The 18,924-nt window shown below is 43.0% G+C and overlaps 1 protein-coding gene across 2 annotated transcripts in view; it reads left to right on the top strand.

The window, feature by feature from the left end:
• Positions 1 to 18,924, top strand: part of THRAP3 (thyroid hormone receptor associated protein 3) — a 39,818-nt gene that overhangs the window by 16,943 nt on the left and 3,951 nt on the right. The window contains exons 4-12 of one of the 2 annotated variants that reach the window (XM_049774670.1): positions 3,563 to 4,465; positions 5,949 to 6,277; positions 6,395 to 6,653; positions 8,355 to 8,527; positions 9,451 to 9,562; positions 11,582 to 11,666; positions 14,050 to 14,237; positions 17,991 to 18,186; positions 18,744 to 18,887. In XM_049774670.1, the coding sequence (XP_049630627.1) occupies positions 3,563 to 4,465; positions 5,949 to 6,277; positions 6,395 to 6,653; positions 8,355 to 8,527; positions 9,451 to 9,562; positions 11,582 to 11,666; positions 14,050 to 14,237; positions 17,991 to 18,186; positions 18,744 to 18,887 (2,389 nt within the window). Of the gene's footprint in view, positions 1 to 3,562; positions 4,466 to 5,948; positions 6,654 to 8,354; positions 8,528 to 9,450; positions 9,563 to 11,581; positions 11,667 to 14,049; positions 14,238 to 17,990; positions 18,187 to 18,743; positions 18,888 to 18,924 lie in introns of both variants that reach the window. The other variant, XM_049774669.1, reaches the window with a different exon arrangement.

The raw sequence follows: 18,924 nt of genomic DNA, 5'->3' as shown, positions 1-18,924 counted from the left end.
TGGGACACCGGGATTCGAACCAATCACCTTTGGTCCTGGATCGGCTGCTTGCAAGGCAAACACCGCTGTGCTATCTCTTTGTTTTGTTTTGTTTTTTTGTTTGTTTATTTTTGTTGTTTTGGTGGGGATTATTTCTTAAATGTGGAGACAAGTGCACAATTTCTTTCACATTTGACCAAGAAATCCTACTAATAAACAAGAAGGAGTTCCTAGTAATTTTACCTATTTCTAATAATCTTGTTTTGGGGGTTAGGGGAATATTCCCATTGGTGTTCAAGGCTTGCTTCTGGGTTTTGTGCTCAGGGATAGAACCTTTATCAGCAACTTTCAAGGTCTGCTATACTGTTTCTCTGGCACCAAGTAGTAATCTATATAGTTGTAGTTGGCAAGGCAACTGCTGTCTTTAAACCCTAGTGTATTTTTACACCTATACATAGTTCTAGCCTGTTTTGTTAGTTTCGTTTTTGTGGGTAATGCTGGAGTTGCCACCACATTGACCCCAGGGGCTCATACACACAATCTTTCTACAACTATTGATTTGTATCTTTCAGTTTGTTTATGGGGGGTTTATTTTTTTGGGGGGTGCACATCAGTCAACTCTCAGGTCTTAACCCTGAGTCTGCATTCTGGATCACTCTTAGCGAGACTGGGGGTATTTTATGGTGCTCAGAATCTAACCCAGATCAGTCATGATCAAAGCAAATGCCATTCTGGCCCCATTTCAGATCTTTTTTGGGGGGCCCACACCTGGCATTGTTTAGGGTGGTCACTCCTGGCTCTGTGATCAGGAATTAATTACTTTTAGCAGTGTTCAGGACCATATAGGATGCCAGGGATCAAACCCGGGTTGGCTGTGTGCAAGGCAAATGCTCTACCCACTGTACTATAGCTTTGGCTCCATTTCTGATTTTTTTTTTTTTTTTGGTTTTTGGGTAACACCTGGTAGCGCTCAGGGGTTCCTCTTGGCTCTATGCTCAGAAATCGCTAATGGCAGGCTCAGGAAACCATAGGGGATGCCGGGATTCGAACCACCTACCTTCTGCATGCAAGGCAAATGCCTTACAAACGCCTTACCTCCATGCTATCTCTCCGGCCCCAAAATTAGAGTTTTAAATTGTGAAATAGCATAGCACTAGGCTTTAGTTAGACTTAAGGATGGCATGAAATTGGGGCCGGAGAGATAGCACAGTGGCGTTTGCCTTGCAAGCAGCCTACCCTGGCAGGAACCTAAGGTTGTATCCCGGCGTCTCACATGGTCCCTCGTGCCTGCCAGGAGCTATTTCTGAGCAGATAGCCAGGATTAACCTCTGAGCACTGCCGGGTGTGGCCCCGCCCCAAAAAAAGGATGACATGAAAGAGGAGTTGGTTTTATAACTGCGAATCTCCCTTGACTTGGATCTTATGGTAAAATGGTGCCCTCTGGTGGTACATAGGTTTGATCTAGACCAGTGCTTCTCAGTTTTTTGTTTTTGTTTTTGTTTTTGGGTTACTCCTGGCTCTGTGCTCAGAAATCGCCCCTGGCAGGCATGGGGGGACCATATGGGACGCCAGGATTTGAACCACCGTCCTTCTGCATGAAACGCAAACACCATGCTATCTCTCTGGCCCCTTTTTTAAATTTTTTTTCTTTCTTTTTTGCTTCTCAATTATTTTCTGTCATGCCCTGTAGAAAGAAGAAAACATTTTTGTGCCCCCTCCGCACAAAACTGTAAATAGTATCTTTTATTTTAAAAAAACTTTAACCTGCAAAACAAAAATATATAAAATAATTTGAGCTGAATTTTTTTAATCAGAGGCGATGTCTCGATTAATGGCTACAATGAGCATGTTTTGCAATGCATAGCTTTTCGAAGCGGGGTTTGAAGCAGGGCACAGGAACTCTCAGCTCCAGAGACATACAAAGACATAAACACAGGGCTTAGCTTGTTTTGACAGTTTGCTGAGGTCAAACACGCGCCTTGGGGCCGGGAAGGTGGCGCTAGAGGTAAGGTGTCTGCCTTACAAGCGCTAGCGTAGGACGGACCGAGGTTCGATCCCCCGGTGTCCCATATGGTCTCCCCAAGCCAGCGGCGATTTCTGAGCTCATAGCCAGGAGTAACCCCTGAGCGTCAAACGGGTGTGGCCCAAAAACCAAAAAAAAAAACAAAAACACGCGCCTTTCCTATTTAAGAAGCACGATCTAGTCACAGGAATTAGTGAGACCCCAACCTTCTCAGATCAAAACATTTGATTTGCATTTTTTTGTGTGTGTGACTTGGCAGTGCTCAGGGGTTACTCCTGGCTCTGAGCTCAGAAATCGCTCCTGGCAGGGGCCAGAACGATAGCACAGCAGTAGGGCGTTTGTCTTGCATGCAGACAATCTAGGATGGACCTTGGTTCTATTCTCCAGTGTCCCATATGGCTCCCCCAGCTAGGAGCTATTTTTGAGAGCATAGCCACTGGTGTGGGCAAAAAAGAAAAGTTCACTTCTGCCAGGGTCAGTGTACCAAATGGGATGCCAGGAATCAAATCTGAGTCCTTCTGAGCAAGGCAAATGGCCTACTGCTGTGCTATCATTCTGGCTCCTTTTTTTTCTTAAAGTCTTCTGATTTTAGTAAATTTTGGGGGTCTTTGAGGGGGCTCACCTGTCTGTGCCCAGGGCTTACTCCTGGTAAGGGTTCCAAGGGTGCTCTGAAGGCTATATATAGGCTGCATTAAAGACAACACTTTACCATCCTCAACTCTCTCTTCCAAATTGTCTCTCTCAGATTTCAGTCAGATCTTTTGTGTTACTCTCCAAGTCTATATTTTAAGCACTCTTCAATTTAGACTTGTAAATGTATTTTTATAATCCCATGTCTTAGTGAAATTTAGAAAATTAGAACTGCACAGAAATCACTAGAATAGGGAATAAAGTATTATAAAAATGTAGGGCCTGTGGTGCCAGAGTGATAGTACAGTGGGTAGGGTGGATGGATACCTTGTATGCGATTGACCCAGTTCAATCTCCTGCACTTCATATGGTCCCCTGTGCCTTGCCAAAATGGATTCTGAATACAAAACCAGCTCTGAGCATTGCCAGATGTGGCCCCAAAACAAACAAAGGGCCTAAATATTTTCCTTTCTGAGTACCAGAGTACCACAACTTCTTAAGTAGTCAAAATTAAGATAATCTCTGTTTAGTTTATTGCATTAATATTTTTATAATCTTACATGCTATTTTAAATATCCTATAATTCTAGTAAAGTAGTCTTGGTGTCTCATTTATTAAAATGATTCTTTGTGGGGCTGGAGAGATAGCTTGGCATCCCATACGGTCCCCCGAGCCTGCCAGGAGTGATTTCTGAGCATAGAGCCAGCCTGAGCTCTGCCGTATGTGACCCAAAAACAAAACCAAAAAAAAAGATTCTTTGTGCCTAAATATTTAAATGTCTTAAGTGTGGACCATTTTTCTGAGAACAAAGCTGGCAATAAATGATACATAAGGACTGGGATTTCATAGTGTTATCTCTTTTGGCAAAACTGAATAAAATGCTTATGTCAAAAATTCAAACAGTTTCTTCCTTCCCCATCCCCCTTTCAGTTCTAGGTCTCGTTCCAGATCATATTCTCCAGCTCATAACAGAGAGAGAAACCACCCAAGAGTCTATCAGAATCGGGATTTCCGAGGCCACAACAGAGGTTATAGAAGGCCCTATTATTTCCGTGGGCGCAACAGAGGCTTTTATCCTTGGGGCCAGTATAACCGAGGAGGCTATGGAAACTACCGCTCAAATTGGCAAAATTACCGGCAGGCATACAGTCCTCGACGTGGTCGCTCCCGATCTCGTTCCCCAAAGAGAAGATCCCCTTCACCAAGGTCCAGGAGCCATTCTCGAAATTCGGATAAGTCTTCCTCTGACAGGTCAAGGCGCTCCTCTACCTCTCGTTCTTCCTCCAACCACAGCCGAGTTGAGTCTTCTAAGCGCAAGTCTGCAAAAGATAAAAAGTCCTCTTCCAAGGATAGCCGGCCATCTCAGGCTGCTGGTGACAACCAGGGAGATGAGAGCAAGGAACAGACATTCTCTGGAAGCACATCTCAAGATTCAAAAGCATCTGACAGCTCAAAGCCATGGCCAGATGCATCTGCTTACAGTGCTGGTTCTGCATCCCGGGTCTCAGCAGTTTCAGAGCTGAGTCCAAGGGAGCGAAGTCCTGCTCTTAAGAGCCCCCTCCAGTCTGTGGTGGTGAGGCGGCGGTCACCACGTCCTAGTCCTGTGCCAAAACCTAGCCCTCCGCTTTCCAGCACATCTCAGATGGGCTCATCTCTGCAGAGTGGTTCTGGTTACCAGGCTGGAGCACACCAAGGTCAATTTGACCATGGCTCTGGGTCCTTGAGTCCATCCAAAAAGAGCCCTGTGGGTAAGAGCCCACCAACCACTGGTTCCACATATGGCTCCTCTCAGAAGGATGAAGCTGCTGCTGGAGGGGTAGCCTATTCGAAAAGGCAAGTATCTTGTTTCTTCTGCCTGGTGGTATTTAACTCACCAGCTGGCAGCTTAATTACAATATATTCTAAGTTAGAGCTCTAATTAATGGTAATAAGGTAGTCCCCATATTTTGAACTTTCATTAGCATACTTTAAAGTATTACCTCAGGAAACCTTTAGCTTAACTCTAGCTTTCATACCTTCCTGAATTTGTATTGCAGCATAAACTTTCTTTAGACTACTCTGCAATGATGTTTTCACATTTAAGATTTGCTTTGGATTCTACTATAATGTAAGCCAGAGAACAGTTAGAGATATGTGGGTCAGCTATCAAAAAATGATCTTTGACAAAGTGAATGGCCATTGGAGCTGTTAGATCCTCTCTGACCCACCATCTACTGTGATTGATCTGCGCCAGCCCATCATGTTGAGGAGCTGCACCCATGTACTTTTATACCCCCCAGTTGAGGAAACTGGGTGGAGTGGGAAAGTTCAAGGCTTAGTCCAGGAAGGCCTTGTTTTAAAATCATAAGGTTGGTGTATGTCCCAGTTGAAGCCTACCAGGCTGCGTATTAGGACATGACAGTGCTTCCATCTTCCTACTTGGTGACATGGTGAGTTGGAAACAATTTTTGTGTGGTTGGACTGATTGACATGACAGGACTAGAACAGGGAAGTTCTGGGATCTGGTTTAGATATACTCAGACAAGTGGTGTCCCTGTTTTCTTTCTCTTATTAGCCTATTCTCAGTAGCCCTGCTGTTCTTTGCCATATTAATGCAGCTATAACTTAGACTTTCTCCATTAATGATACAAACGAGATGTTTAGCCTTCAGTAAGTCTATTCTAAAATGTAAGTTTGTTCCTTGCCAGGACTGTGAATCTCGTTAGAAGACTTGAACATGAGCTCTGCTTTTCCGTTTAAAAATAAAGAGTAGCATGATTTTTGCCCCCTCCTCCAATTAACATGTATTTTGTTTTTATTTGTGTTTGCAGTATATTTCATACTTAGATCTTCTAGGTGACTTGAAGCAAAGTTGAAGTCTCTTTTGAGACTTGTATTTCCAAATGTGAGTTGTATAAAAGCAAAAAAAAAAAAAGTCCAAGGTTGAACATTCTATGTTAACTTTGCTGAAAGCAGATTTTAAGTGACAGAAGGTTGGATAAGACCTTTTTTTTTTTCCTTAGACCACTTACAGGTAAGTAGGTTTCTGTTCTTCAGTATCTTAAAGATTATCTCTGCCCTTTTCTTTTTGGTTACTTTTGTTAAGCTACATCACCATGAAGTTTATTTTCTTAAATGCTAAATTTGTAAATCTATCAAGGGCAGGTTTACAGAAATTACTAGAAAGTAGACAAGTAGAAAGTCATTTGGTAATAGAACTCACCAACTATCTTTGTTAAGAGAATTCCAAAGTCCAAGACTATATAATATGGCTGTGTTTCAGATGAGGTTGCTCAAGAAACCTCTGGTTGTGTCTCCCTTATGTTTCTGTCATTAGGTATTTAGAAGAGCAGAAGACAGAGAATGGAAAAGACAAGGAACAGAAAACTAGTGATAAAGAGAAAATGAAAGAGAAAGGGAGCTTCTCAGACACAGCCTTGGGTGATTCAAAAATGAAGTCTGATTCATTTGCTCCCAAAACTGATCTTGAGAAGCCTTTTCGGGGTAGCCAGTCTCCTAAGAGGTATAAGCTTCGAGATGACTTTGAGAAGAAGATGACTGACTTCCATAAAGAGGAAATGGATGATCAAGATAAAGACAAGTCTAAAGGAAGGAAGGAATCGGAGTTTGATGATGAGCCCAAATTTATGTCAAAAGTTATAACAGGTACAAACAAAAACCAGGAGGAGGAGAAGTCGGGCAAATGGGAGGGTCTAGTGTATGTACCTCCTGGGAAGGAAAAGCAGAGGAAAACAGAGGAGCTGGAAGACGAGTCTTTTTCAGAGAGATCCAAAAAGGATGATCGGGGAGGCTCCAAGAGAACTGAGAGTGGACACCGAGGATTTGTGCCTGAGAAGAATTTCCGAGTGACCGCTTACAAAGCTATCCAAGAGAAAAGCTCATCACCTCCCCCCAGAAAGACATCTGAGAGCCGAGACAAGCTTTCAGCCAAAGGAGACTTTACAGGGAAGTCATCCTTTTCCATTACTCGAGAGGCCCAGGTCAATGTACGGATGGACTCCTTTGATGAGGACCTTGCAAGGTGAGTTGTAGTTCTTCTGTGTTTCATTCTAAAGGTATCAGGGATTGTGCCTAGTGATGCTGAGGGTTGAAGCGAAGCTTCACATCCTAATTAATTTTCCTAGGAAGCAGGAGTATCCTTTGTTATCTCCCCTCTTGTCTAAAAATGGGGGTAATCTTAGAGAAAGTTTTCACTGTAATGGTGGTAGAGTCAGTATCAGTGGTGAAGCTTCTTGTCTTTAGTGACTGACTTTTCCTGGGACTGAGTCCCTTAGCAGCTCTTTCCACTTCATGACATCCTTCTCTGGCCCCTTTCTCCCTAAATATGTCAAAGATGGCTTGCTATTTAAGATCCACGTCTGCATTCACGTCATTAGAATCAGTCACATGTCTTCATCAGTTAATATAGTTTTTGTTTTGTTTTTGGGCTTTTTCAGTGTTCAGATCTTACTCCTGGCCCTGTGTTCTGGGATCATTCCTGGTTGTTTGGGGGGGGTGATCTGTGGGGTACGGGATCAAACTTAAGTCTGTGTGCTTTACCCTCTGTACTATCTATCTTGTCCTTGTTGCCTTTTTATTATTATTATGGGTGGGGATTAGGATACTAGGGCAGTGCTAGCATTCTGGATGTGCCTCAGGGACTGAACAGGGTTGGCTTTTAAACATACACATAAATACATCCCTGGTATTCTGGTCCTCTAGTTGCTCTCTTAAAACAACTTTATGAGGGCTCAGAGATGCCTTTTGGAGCCGGAAAGATAGCACGGAGGTAAAGCATTTGCCTTGAATGCAGAAGGACGGTGGTTCAAATCCCAGCATCCCTTATGGTCCCCTGAGCCTAGAGCCAGGAGTAACCCTGAGCGCTGCTTGGTGTGACCCAAAAAAAAAAAAAAAAAAAAACCCTACCTTTTACCTGGGAGTGGGGTGGGGTGGGGTGGGTTTGTTTCTGTCAACCACACCCAACAGTGCCCACCCAAGGGTTACTTCTGGCACTGCAGGCAGGAATTACTCCTGGCAGTACTCAGTATGGATGTTGGGTAATGAACTCAGGTTGCCATATGCAAGGCAAACATCCTACCAGCTGTGTTGTTCCAGCTCTAAGCCCCTGCTTTTCATGTGAAATCTTAGATTTGGCACCTTTAGAAGCAAAATACAGGGCCGGAGCGATAGCTTATCTAGCATGCAGCCAACACAGGATGGACGGACCCGATTCGAATCCTGGCATCCCATATGGTCCCCTAAGCCTGCCAGGAGCGACTTCTGAGCACAGAACCAGAGAGGGGGGGGAGGGGGGAGCAAAACACAATAACATTCGTGTTATAACAGTGTTGTTATGCCCTCCCCCAAAACAGTGACCACACTTGTTTGGGAAGAAATGTTTTGAATACCCCTTTTCATTTTAAGGTGCATTTGAAGTTTGTTTTGGTAAAGAGGGATTTTGTGGATAAATGTATCTTCTTGAAAAGTATTTTTAGAACTTAAATATTCTGGTTTAGGGACCAGAGTGAAAATACAGTTAGCAGATAAGGCATTTGCCTAGCACATGACAGACACAGGTTCTATCCCTAGCACATCCATATGGTCCCCCAAGCATCTCTAGGAGTGATTTCTGAGTGCAGAAGCAGTAATTGAGAATTGCCAGGTATAGTTCCCCTTCCAAAAATAATTTTTGTTCTGGTTTACTACGTATCTTATATTTGGCTTCCCTGTATTTTTCTTTTAGACCCAGTGGTTTGTTGGCTCAGGAACGTAAGCTTTCTCGGGATCTAGTTCATAGCAACAAAAAGGAACAGGAATTTCGCTCCATTTTCCAGCATATACAGTCAGCTCAGTCTCAGCGGAGCCCCTCAGAACTTTTTGCCCAGCATATTGTGACCATTGTTCACCATGTTAAAGGTGAGTCCGGACCCCATCCTTCTTTTTTTTTTTTCCATCCTTGTTTTCATCTCCCTTTTTTATGTGAAGCTTTCTCTATTACAAACAGAAGAATGAGTGGGTGGGTGAATAAGGGAACCTTTTGGGTGCTTTAATTTCATCATAAAGGCCTTTAAAGCTAGAGATCAGCTTGAAGGAAATTCCTTTTGGAGGAGATTGACTTTTTTTTTTAATTACAGAGCTGAATATCTTTAAATGCTAACCATCTCTGATTGTATGATATGGCAAAGTCCTTAGCATGAGTGGAATACTGGGCAAAGGCTTGAAAGTAGCCCTTAACATTACCTCTGTCCTTTCCTGTCTTGCAACTGGAAGCTTCTAGAACAGTCTTTCCCAAAGCAGAATTGTCCTAGTGAGGCTGTAGTAGCATTGGGTGCATTTGTAAAATACTCTTCACTAAAAGAAGGTAGATATCCAGGGGATTGCTGAGTTAAAAAAAAATTTCTTTTTTCTGGAAAAAAGGTAGTGAATCACTCTCACAAAAAAGTAGATTTTGTGATAATGAGTTTATTCCACATATTTTTCTGGCATCTCCTTGGCAAATTAAGGTAGATAGATTAGGATAGCAGAGAGAAAATGATTTAGAAGTTTGAGTTGGATTAAATGGAGAGAGACTCAAGTTTCATCTGAAGTGTATAAACTAACAGGAGTTGGTAATATGACTCAAAGGGAGTCAGATTCCAGGTGTTTTTGTGAAGCCATGTCCTGAGATAGGGTAGCTGCAATGTAAATCGAATGCCCAGCATTGGTCTCTGAGCCTTTTCCTTTTCCCAGTATGTTAATTAGCTGCTTTCCTTTCATCTGTGGCCACAGGTTCATGGCTCTTAAGTATCAGTTATATCTATCCTTGATCATCTAATGTGTCTTTCTTTGATTCCCCATAGAACATCACTTTGGATCCTCAGGAATGACATTGCATGAACGCTTTACTAAATACCTAAAGAGAGGATCTGAGCAGGAGGCAGCTAAAAACAAGAAAAGCCCAGAGATACACAGGTAAGGACCGCAGCCTTCCGCTGGAAGTTGTCATAAAGACTGCTCATCATCATTATTTGCCAGGACAGGAGATACCTAGACTGCAAAGTTAGTTTTCCCAGGGCAAGGCTTACTTCATGCAATATGTGTTGATTGCTGTGATTTCTGCAAATTGGGAAAATACAACAGTATGATTTCTGTTAAGAACTATGTGATTTCTGTTAATGGGGAATTGTGTAAAAGAAACTGCTCATTAGGGCTGAAGAGATAGTACACTTACTTATCTTGCATATGACTGACCCATGTTTTGATCCTAGGCACCACCTGCCAGGAATAAACCTTCTGGATATGACCCAGAATCAAAATTCAATGATATGTAAAACTATTCTGTTATCTTTGACCAATATTCTTTGATATCTTATTGCTTGCCACTTGAATCCTAGCTGTCATACATCTGGTATAAGCAATAGTTGGTTTTTAAAGTGTGTAAGCCATCTCCATATTTTTAAGATGTGATTTTATGTTTCTGCATTTGAAAAAAAGTTTGGGAGCTAGAGCGGTGGCGCAGTGGTAGGGCGTTTGCCTTTTATGCGGCTGACCTAGGATTGATTGTGGTTCGATCCCCCAGCATCCCATATGGTCCCCCAAGCCATGAGCAATTTCTGAGTGCATAGCAAGGAGTAAGTAGCCCCTGGGCATTATCAGGTGTGGCCCAAAAAACAACAACAACAAAATATCAGTTTGGCTGCGCTGGAGAGATAGCATGGAGGTAGGGCATTTTGCCTTGCATGCAGGACAGTGGTTCGAATTCCGGCATCCCATATGGTCTCCCATGCCTGCCAGGAGCGATTTCTGAACGTAGAGCCAGGAGTAACCCCTGAGTGTTCCTGGGTGTGATGCAAAAACCAGAAAAAAAAAAGCTATTTGGCATAATCTAGACTCAAGCTTCTAATTCAGATACTTGCACATGTACTTGTGAACAAAACTTTGCATGTATAATCTATATTTACTTGTAACTTTCTGGTTATATAATGTTTATATCTGGATTCATTTTTATGTAAATACTGATTTTAAAAAAAACTAGGTCATGCCATTGATTATACAACTTTGGAATGTTAACCAAACCAAAATAAAAAAATCAAACTGAAAAAACTGCTGTGGGCCGAACAATAGCACAGTGGCAAGGCATTTGCTTTACACGAGGCCAACACAGGATTGACCTGGGTTTGATTCCTAGCATCCCATATGGTCCCTGGATTTTACCTGGAGCGACTTCTGAGCACAGAGGAGGAGTAACCCCTGAGCTCAGCCGGAAGTGACTCAGAAACAGAGGGGTTGGAGGGGAGGTGGGGGAGAGAGAAAGGAGGAAGGGAGGGAAGGAAGGAGGGAGGACTGGAAAAAAGAAAAAACTGCTTGTCAGTAAATTATCAAGTTGTTACCATGTTCATTGCATTCGCAGCTGAATTTAGGGAATAGTCCCAGGCTCTAGAATATTACTGTTCACTTATCATTGTTAGTAAATTGATAGGCATCAAAGACACTAGTTTCTCACTTGCTTGAAGGAAAGAACTCCAAGGGTTGGTTTATTGAATATTCTTTTAGTTGACCAAATAACAAGAAATCACGTTTTCTATAGGTAGAGGCAATGTTAAGTCAAATCGTGTATGCTCTTTTTTTTTTTTGGTTACTCCTGGCTCTGCTCAGAAATCATCCTTGGCAGGCACGGGGGACCATATGGGATGGCCGGGATTCGAACTTCTGTCCTTCTGCATGAAGGCCTTACCTCCATGCTATCTGTCCGGCCCTTCTTGCAGTGGGTGGGGACAGAGGAGCTTACAGGAAATGGGAATCTGTCTTCAACTGTATGCGCATTGGACAGTGCAAATATATAAGCAAATATATAAGCAAAGCCATTTATAATACATTTAATGCTAGTTTTGAAACTTACGAAAGAAACACCTGTAATTTCATTACTCAGGATTTACCAGGATTGTGTTCACACTGGAATATTAAGTCATTTTTATGTTTTTTTAATTTTAGGAGGATAGACATTTCCCCCAGTACATTCAGGAAACATGGTTTGACTCATGACGAAATGAAAAGCCCTCGGGAACCTGGCTACAAGGTGAACTGTTGCTTTGATCAGTAATTCCAACAAAATGAGTGCATTGGGCATGAACTTGACAGAAATGTGTTTGTTTAAATTACTCTCTACTTAAGTTTGTGTTTTTCTTTTAAGGATGGGCATAATTCTAAAAATGAACTACAAAGGGTTAATTTTTATTAAATGTATCAACAACCTTTGTGAAGTGGTTAGAATATGGTAAAAATGACCCCAAAGTCTATTGAGGTGAGCTTGAGAAAAAAAAGAGAGGAGTTTTGGAACAAGTGCCCATGATGAGAGAAGAAACTTTTTGTGATATTTTTCTGCTTGTAAGTATTATCAAATCAACTATATACATGCACTATTTCCAACCATGATTTCAAAAAGACATGCATGTCAGAGGAGAGGGAACTATTCATACCTTAACTTAGTAGACTATTTTAAACGGTTAGTCCAGGTTTGGTGGTTATTTTTTTCCTAACATTGTACCATATATATATCATCTGTTGATTTCTGTTACTTTAAAGCTAGACGTTACTTTAGTAGTCCAGCTACATTTGCAATGATGTGCACGTAAACACTTATTACAAGGTTAAAGCTTGTGTGCAATCTTTTATGAAATACTAGATTTGGTCTTTTTGTTTAAATCTCAGTGTTTATTGACTTTCTCACATAAATAGTTGAAATTTGAAATCAAATGGCTCTACCAATGCAGCTAAAATGTTTTCTAAAAAGTAATTAATTTTCAAGTCTTCAAACAAGTTGGTCTTGTTGGTTGAATGTGATGAAAGACACTTTCTACCCCATTCCTTCTCCCAAGTACCCACCAGCGTGGCGCTCACCATGTGAAACATCAGGCAAGATCTCCTTCCTCTTTTGTGCCTCACAAAGCCCATTCATTGTGGGCAGCACTGCCAGAAGGAGGCTAGTGGATGCATTTTTTCATCGTTCTTTTGTGTTTGTTTGGGGGATGCAGTCTTCATCCCCTCTCTTTAAAACAAATTAATAACCTATTTACTGTCTCGGTTTTAAAAAAAAAATGTGAGTACATGAAATGTGAGTGCAAAGTGAGCTGTTCATCAGGGAGGTTTTTACTGCCATGAGACAAGTTGTAGTGTATTAGTGTATCCTAGTGTGTGCCATCTTGTTGCATCTCTGCTCTGGGTTGCCTCAGAACTGTTAAAAGACCATTGTAGCTGCTAACTCAGGTTCTTAGGAAGTCAATCAAAATGGATTTTCCTTTTCTAATTTTTTCTTTTTAAAATTTTTTTATATTGCAAGGCCAGAGCTTATTGTGGATAGGATACTTGCCTGGCACACAGCCAATCTGGGTTTTATCCCAGGCTCAACATAGGTCTCCCAAGCTCTGCCAGGACTGATTCCTCAGCAAAGAAACAGGATTTAGCCCCAAATTCAGCCAGGTGTAGCTGCCCCAAAACAAAATTTTTTCTTATATTGCCTCTGTAGATACTCTTTTTGTTTTTTTGGGTTTTTGGTTTTTGGGTCACTCCTGGCAGCGCTCAGGGGTTACTCCTGGCTCTATGCTCAGAAATCGCCCCTGGCAGGCACAGGGCACCATATGGAATGCCGGGATTCGAACCACCGTCCTTCTGCATGCAAGGCAAATGCTTTACCTCCATGCTATCTCTCCGGCCCCTGTAGATACTCTTGATTTTTTTTGTTTGTTTTTGGCCACACCGGTCACGTTCAGGGGTTACTCCTGGTTATGCGCTGAGAAATCACTCTTGGCTTGAGGGACCATATGGGACACTGGAGGATCGAACCACTGTCCATCCTAGGTCAGCCGCTTGCAAGGCAAACACCCTACTGCTGCAGCACCACCGCTCCAGCCCCTAATTTTTTAATGTTTCCTTCCTTTGAAGAAATTTTTAATTATAACTAAGCATTCTTAAAAGTTGCCTTAGGTTTGTTGTTGTTGTTGTTGTTGTTCTATCTGGAAGGAATTGGTACTTAGATAATCCTGGAAAAAGGAAGTCTAGAATGACTGCAAGTGTAGAAAGGGGAAACACTTCCACACATGGTGGCCAAGCCCTGAGCCAGCCTGTCCAGTTGTTCTCTAGAATTGATTGTGGCTCCTCCACATGATGTTAGTCTAGCCAGTCGTAGAGGTTCACAAAGTAAGGCAGAGCTGATCAAAATAAAGCATTTTCAAAAGAGATTATTATCATTATGTAGAGAACTTGATTGCATTCTATGAAGGATTTTCATGAGGTGACTTTAGTGGGACATCCTCTATTCCTCCTCCTAAGCTTGGATGAGGTACTTCAGTTCTCAGTTCTTCCTCTGCACCACTCCATTGGAGTGGAAAGAAGCCACAATTTGTGGAGTGATTGAGCTGACAGTTCGGAATCCCAAAAACATTACTTTTGATTTCTTTTGGCAGGCTGAGGGAAAATACAAAGATGATCCTGTTGATCTCCGTCTTGATATTGAACGTCGTAAAAAACATAAGGAGAGAGATCTTAAAAGAGGTAAATCAAGAGAATCAGTGGATTCCCGAGACTCAAGCCGCTCGAGGGAAAGATCAGCTGAGAAAACAGAGAAAACTCACAAAGGATCAAAGAAGCAGAAGTAAGCAAGCCCATGTATCACCACATTCAAAATTCTGGGTAGAGTCCCCTCTGCTGGCTATATACTAAACCTTCCAAAGAATTTGCGGGTAGAACTGAAGACATTGTGTGCATTTTTTTCTTCTGTACCACATAATTGTCAGAAAACATCCCCAAAATAGAAGTTTTACACCAGAGAACATGTAATTCTTGTCTACAACCTCCTGGGAAATGGACTGGTAATTTAGCTACAAGGATAGAATGAAGTATCATTTCATAATTCACTTTAGGCATTTCTCCCCCCCTGACCCCGCCGCCCCAAGTTTATTATGAATTTTGTTTAGAAATGGTTCAAGTTGTCAGTTATTAACACTGTTCAATAAGAGAAGGTGGAACCAGGCAGGAAAAAATTGTTGATCTTAAGTGCCATTTAAACTAGTTCTACAGATACTACCTGGAGAGGGTTTCCAAATGTTCATGAAACACAGGTAGCATTGTTGACCTTACATAGGGCAGCTCTCTTGCCAAGGTTTCTGTTGTTTACATTTTTGAAATTACCATGACTTTCAGTAATGTCTCACTGAAAGTATTCTTAGACCTTCCCAGAAGTAGTACTTCTCTTTCTAAATCTCAGCTGGCATACATTTTCATGTTAATTTGAGTTTCTTTTCATTTTGGAGTTAATCTTAACTGCTCAGGGGTATTCCTGGCCTTGTGTAGGAAATCATGCAAGCAGGGGATCAGACTATGGTTGGTTTGCAAGTGTCTGTCTCCTTTCTCTCCTCTTCCCTTTTCCGCCCTCTCCCCTCTTCCCTTTTCTCATTGTTTGTTTGTTTGTTTGGCCACACCTGTTTGACTCTCAGGTTTTACTCCTGGCTATGTGCTCAGAAATCGCTCCTGGCTTGAGGGGACCATATGGGATGCCGGGGGATCAAATCGGTCCGTCCTATGCTAGTGCTTGCAAGGCAGACACCTTACATCTAGCGCCACCTTCCCGGCCCCTTTTCCCTTTTTTTTTTTTTTTTTTTTTAATTTTTTTTCCTTTTTTTGTTTTTGTGCCACACCCAGTGACGCTCAGGGGTTACTCCTGGCTATGCGCTCAGAAATCGCTCCTGACTTGGGGGACTATATGGGACGCCAGGGATCGAACCGCGGTCCATCCTAGGTTAGCCACATGCAAGGCAAACCCCCTACCACTGTGCCCCTCCCTCTTGCCTCTAAATTTTTGGATAACAATATTTAGCAACCATTGATGTGATACCCGTTTTACCCATTAGAAAATGAAGAGTGGGGCCAGAGCAATAGCACAGCGATAAACTCTGCCTTGCATGCAACCAACACAGAACGGTTTGAATCCCGGCATCCCATATGGTCCACTGAGCCGTCACCGGGTGTGACCCAAAAAAGAAAGAAAAAAAATGAAGAGTGTTAGAATAGCTTGATTCCTTTGTGGTCTCCCTTTCCACTGTGTCACTTGTTTATTAGGAGCCCTAACATTTCAGGGCTATTCCTAGGTAAAGCCCTGGCAACCTACCCTCAGCAGGGGTGAAATGATAGGTACATGGTCCTCAAAACTCTCATTGGTGGAAAGGCAATGGACCGCATAAGCATGTCAGAGTTATATTTGGATAACTGATCTAGATTCCTTTCCCTGGAGGAAAGTACACAATACTTGCATACCTGTGTTCATACATATAATTAAAATATATTAGATACAGCAAGTCTAATATATGAAACTAATTATATATCATATAGTTTACAAGAATTTTTATTTTCAATGCTGGAGGGCTGCTCGACTCTGTATGACTGATGATTTTAGGTTATAAAAAGCAATTATAGTGGGGTCCTTCGGTGGCGCTAGAGGTAAGCTGCCTGCCTTGCCTGCACTATCCTTGGACCAGGGGTCTCAAACTTGTGGCCCGCGAGCCGCAAACGGCCCTCCGTACAACATTTTGTGGCCCTGCCCTAGAGGAATCTTTTTTTGTTTTGTTTTGTTTTGTTTGTTTGTTTTTTTTGTTTTTGGGCCACACCCGGCGGTGCTCAGGGGTTACTCCTGGCTGTCTGCTCAGAAATAGCTCCTGGCAGGCACGGGGGACCATATGGGACACCGGGATTCGAACCAACCACCTTTGGTCCTGGATCGGCTGCTAGCAAGGCAAATGCCGCTGTGCTATCTCTCCGGGCCCTGTTTTGTTTTGTTTTAGTTGTTTGGGTCACCCCCCAATGTTCAAGGCTTACTACTGACTTTGCACTCAAGGGTCACCCTGCCTTGGACGGACTGCGGTTCAATCCCCCAGCGTCCCGTATGGTCCCCCAAGTCAGGAGCGACTTCTGAGCGCATAGCCAGGAGTAACTGGGGCCCGGAGAGATAGCACAGCGGTGTTTGCCTTGCAAGCAGCCAATCCAGGACCAAAGGTGGTTGGTTCGAATCCCGGTGTCCCATATGGTCCCCCGTGCCTGCCAGGAGCCATTTCTGAGCAGACAGCCAAGAGTAACCCCTGAGCATCGCCCGGTGTGGCCCAACCCCCCCCCCCAAAATAAAGGCAGTTATAGTATGGAAATCTGTGATCTTTGGGAATCTTCAATAATGGGGGAGGCTCTGGAGCAGATCTGAGTGTCCAGGTGTGACCCAAACAAAAATAGACGTGGGATCTCACATATCTAACCCTGTGCCTAATTCCCTGAGTCTTTTTTTTTGGGGTGGAGGGGGCAAACCCGGTGATGCTCAGGGGTTTACTCTTGGCTCTGCATCAGAAATTGCTCCTGGCTTGGGGGACCATATGGGACACCGGGGATTGAACTGAGGTCCATCCTGGGTCAGGCGCATGCAAGGCAAATGCATCCTACCACTACACTACTGCTCTGCGCCCCCCCCATCTTTTTTGTTTTAGGGTCACACCTGGGTTACTCCTGGCTCTATGCTCAGAAATGGCTTTTGGCAGGGGACCATATGGGATGCTGGGATTCAAATCACCATCCTCTGTCCTGAATCAGCTGGGTGCAAGGCAAATGCCCTATCACTCTGGTATCTCTCCACCTCCTGAGTCTTTTATTTATTTTTAATATTTTTTTATTTGAGTACCACATCCAACGGTGCTTAGGACTTAGCTTACTACTGGCTCTGCACCCATATGGAGTGCTGGGCATCAAACCCATGCTGGTCATGTACAAGGCAAGTACTCTACCTACTGAACAATTACTTGGGCTCCTATTCTACCACCGCCCCCGGTCTTTTAAAAAAACTTGAACAGGGCCTGTGGGTTTTGCAAGCATACATTTGAATGTATGAGGAGGCCTTCTGGATTGGCCATGATGGGACTCTGGAGTAGCAATGTAAGAGGTAGATAAACATCTTGCTTAAAATAGTCTTACGACAATAACTTGGATTTCTCCTTCCTATGAGTAGATGCTAACTATATAGATTTCAAATATTCAATTTTGTTGTTCTTTCTTAGTTTTCTCACCCCCTTTTAGGGGTTTTGGGCCACACTTAGTGTCTTTCAAGGGTTACTCTGGCAGGCTGGGGGGGGGAGGGCCTATATGGGATCCCTGGGATGGAGCCTGGATCAGTTCTGGGTCAGTCAAGGCAAACGCCCTCATGTGCTATCACTCCCACCCCCTTTCTTGTTTTTTTTGGGGGGGGGATACTTTATGTCATGTTGTGATTGGCTGCCTATAAGGAAATTGCCACATCTCAATATTCTGCTTTGTGCTTTTTATGGGGGGGGGGCTCTCCTAAGGACACATTAATTGCCCTGTTCTGCTCTTTTTACAGGAAACACCGGAGAGCACGAGACCGATCCAGGTCCTCCTCCTCTTCCTCCCAGTCGTCCCACTCCTACAAAGCGGAAGAGTACACTGAGGAAACTGAAGAGAGGGAAGAGAGCACAACAGGCTTTGACAAATCAAGACTGGGGACCAAAGATTTTGTGGGTCCAAGTGAAAGAGGAGGCAGAGCACGAGGGACCTTTGTAAGACCCCCGCTACTCAGCTTTCTTCTAAGTCCCAGCTCCCATGATTTTAATAATGTGCTTATCAGGATTTAAGTTCTCACTTCTGGTGCCCTTGATAGAATAACCAGGTAGCCTCCCCCTACACTTAGGCTTCATTATACATGCTCTTTCTTTTTATTGCAGTTTTGTTTTAGTTGAAGTGATTTACAAAATGATTTATAGTTGAATTTCAGGTAATGCCAATCCCTTCACCAGTATCAGGGATCACTCCTGGCCAGGCTTGGGGAAACCATATGGGATACTGGGGAAACCTGGGTTGGACATGTGTAAAGCCAGCACTCTACCTGCTATACTATAGCTCCAGCTCCTCTGTTTCTTTTCACTTTTGGTTTCAGAAATTCCTTCACTTGCTTTAACTTGTGCTGTGTATAGGAGATTGTTATCTAGTCTATAGAATTGAGATGGCATGAGCAGAAAGGAAATGGCTTGAAAAATAAGCTCAGCCTGACTAGAGGTTAACTAGAGATTTCTTTTCATTCCTAATTTGATCCTTCTTTTCTTCTCCTCTGCCACAGCAATTTAGAGCCAGAGGAAGAGGCTGGGGCAGAGGTAACTACTCTGGTAACAACAATAACAACAGCAACAATGATTTCCAAAAGAGAAACCGGGAGGAGGAGTGGGACCCGGAGTACACACCTAAAAGCAAGAAGTATTACTTGGTATGTTTTTGAGGATAATACTAGAGGTTTCCAGAGT

Source organism: Suncus etruscus, chromosome 6, assembly GCF_024139225.1.
Source record: "Suncus etruscus isolate mSunEtr1 chromosome 6, mSunEtr1.pri.cur, whole genome shotgun sequence".
Taxonomy (NCBI): domain Eukaryota; kingdom Metazoa; phylum Chordata; class Mammalia; order Eulipotyphla; family Soricidae; genus Suncus; species Suncus etruscus.
The sequence above is the reverse complement of the archived record's forward strand: the minus strand, read 5'-3'. Positions and strand labels throughout refer to the sequence as shown.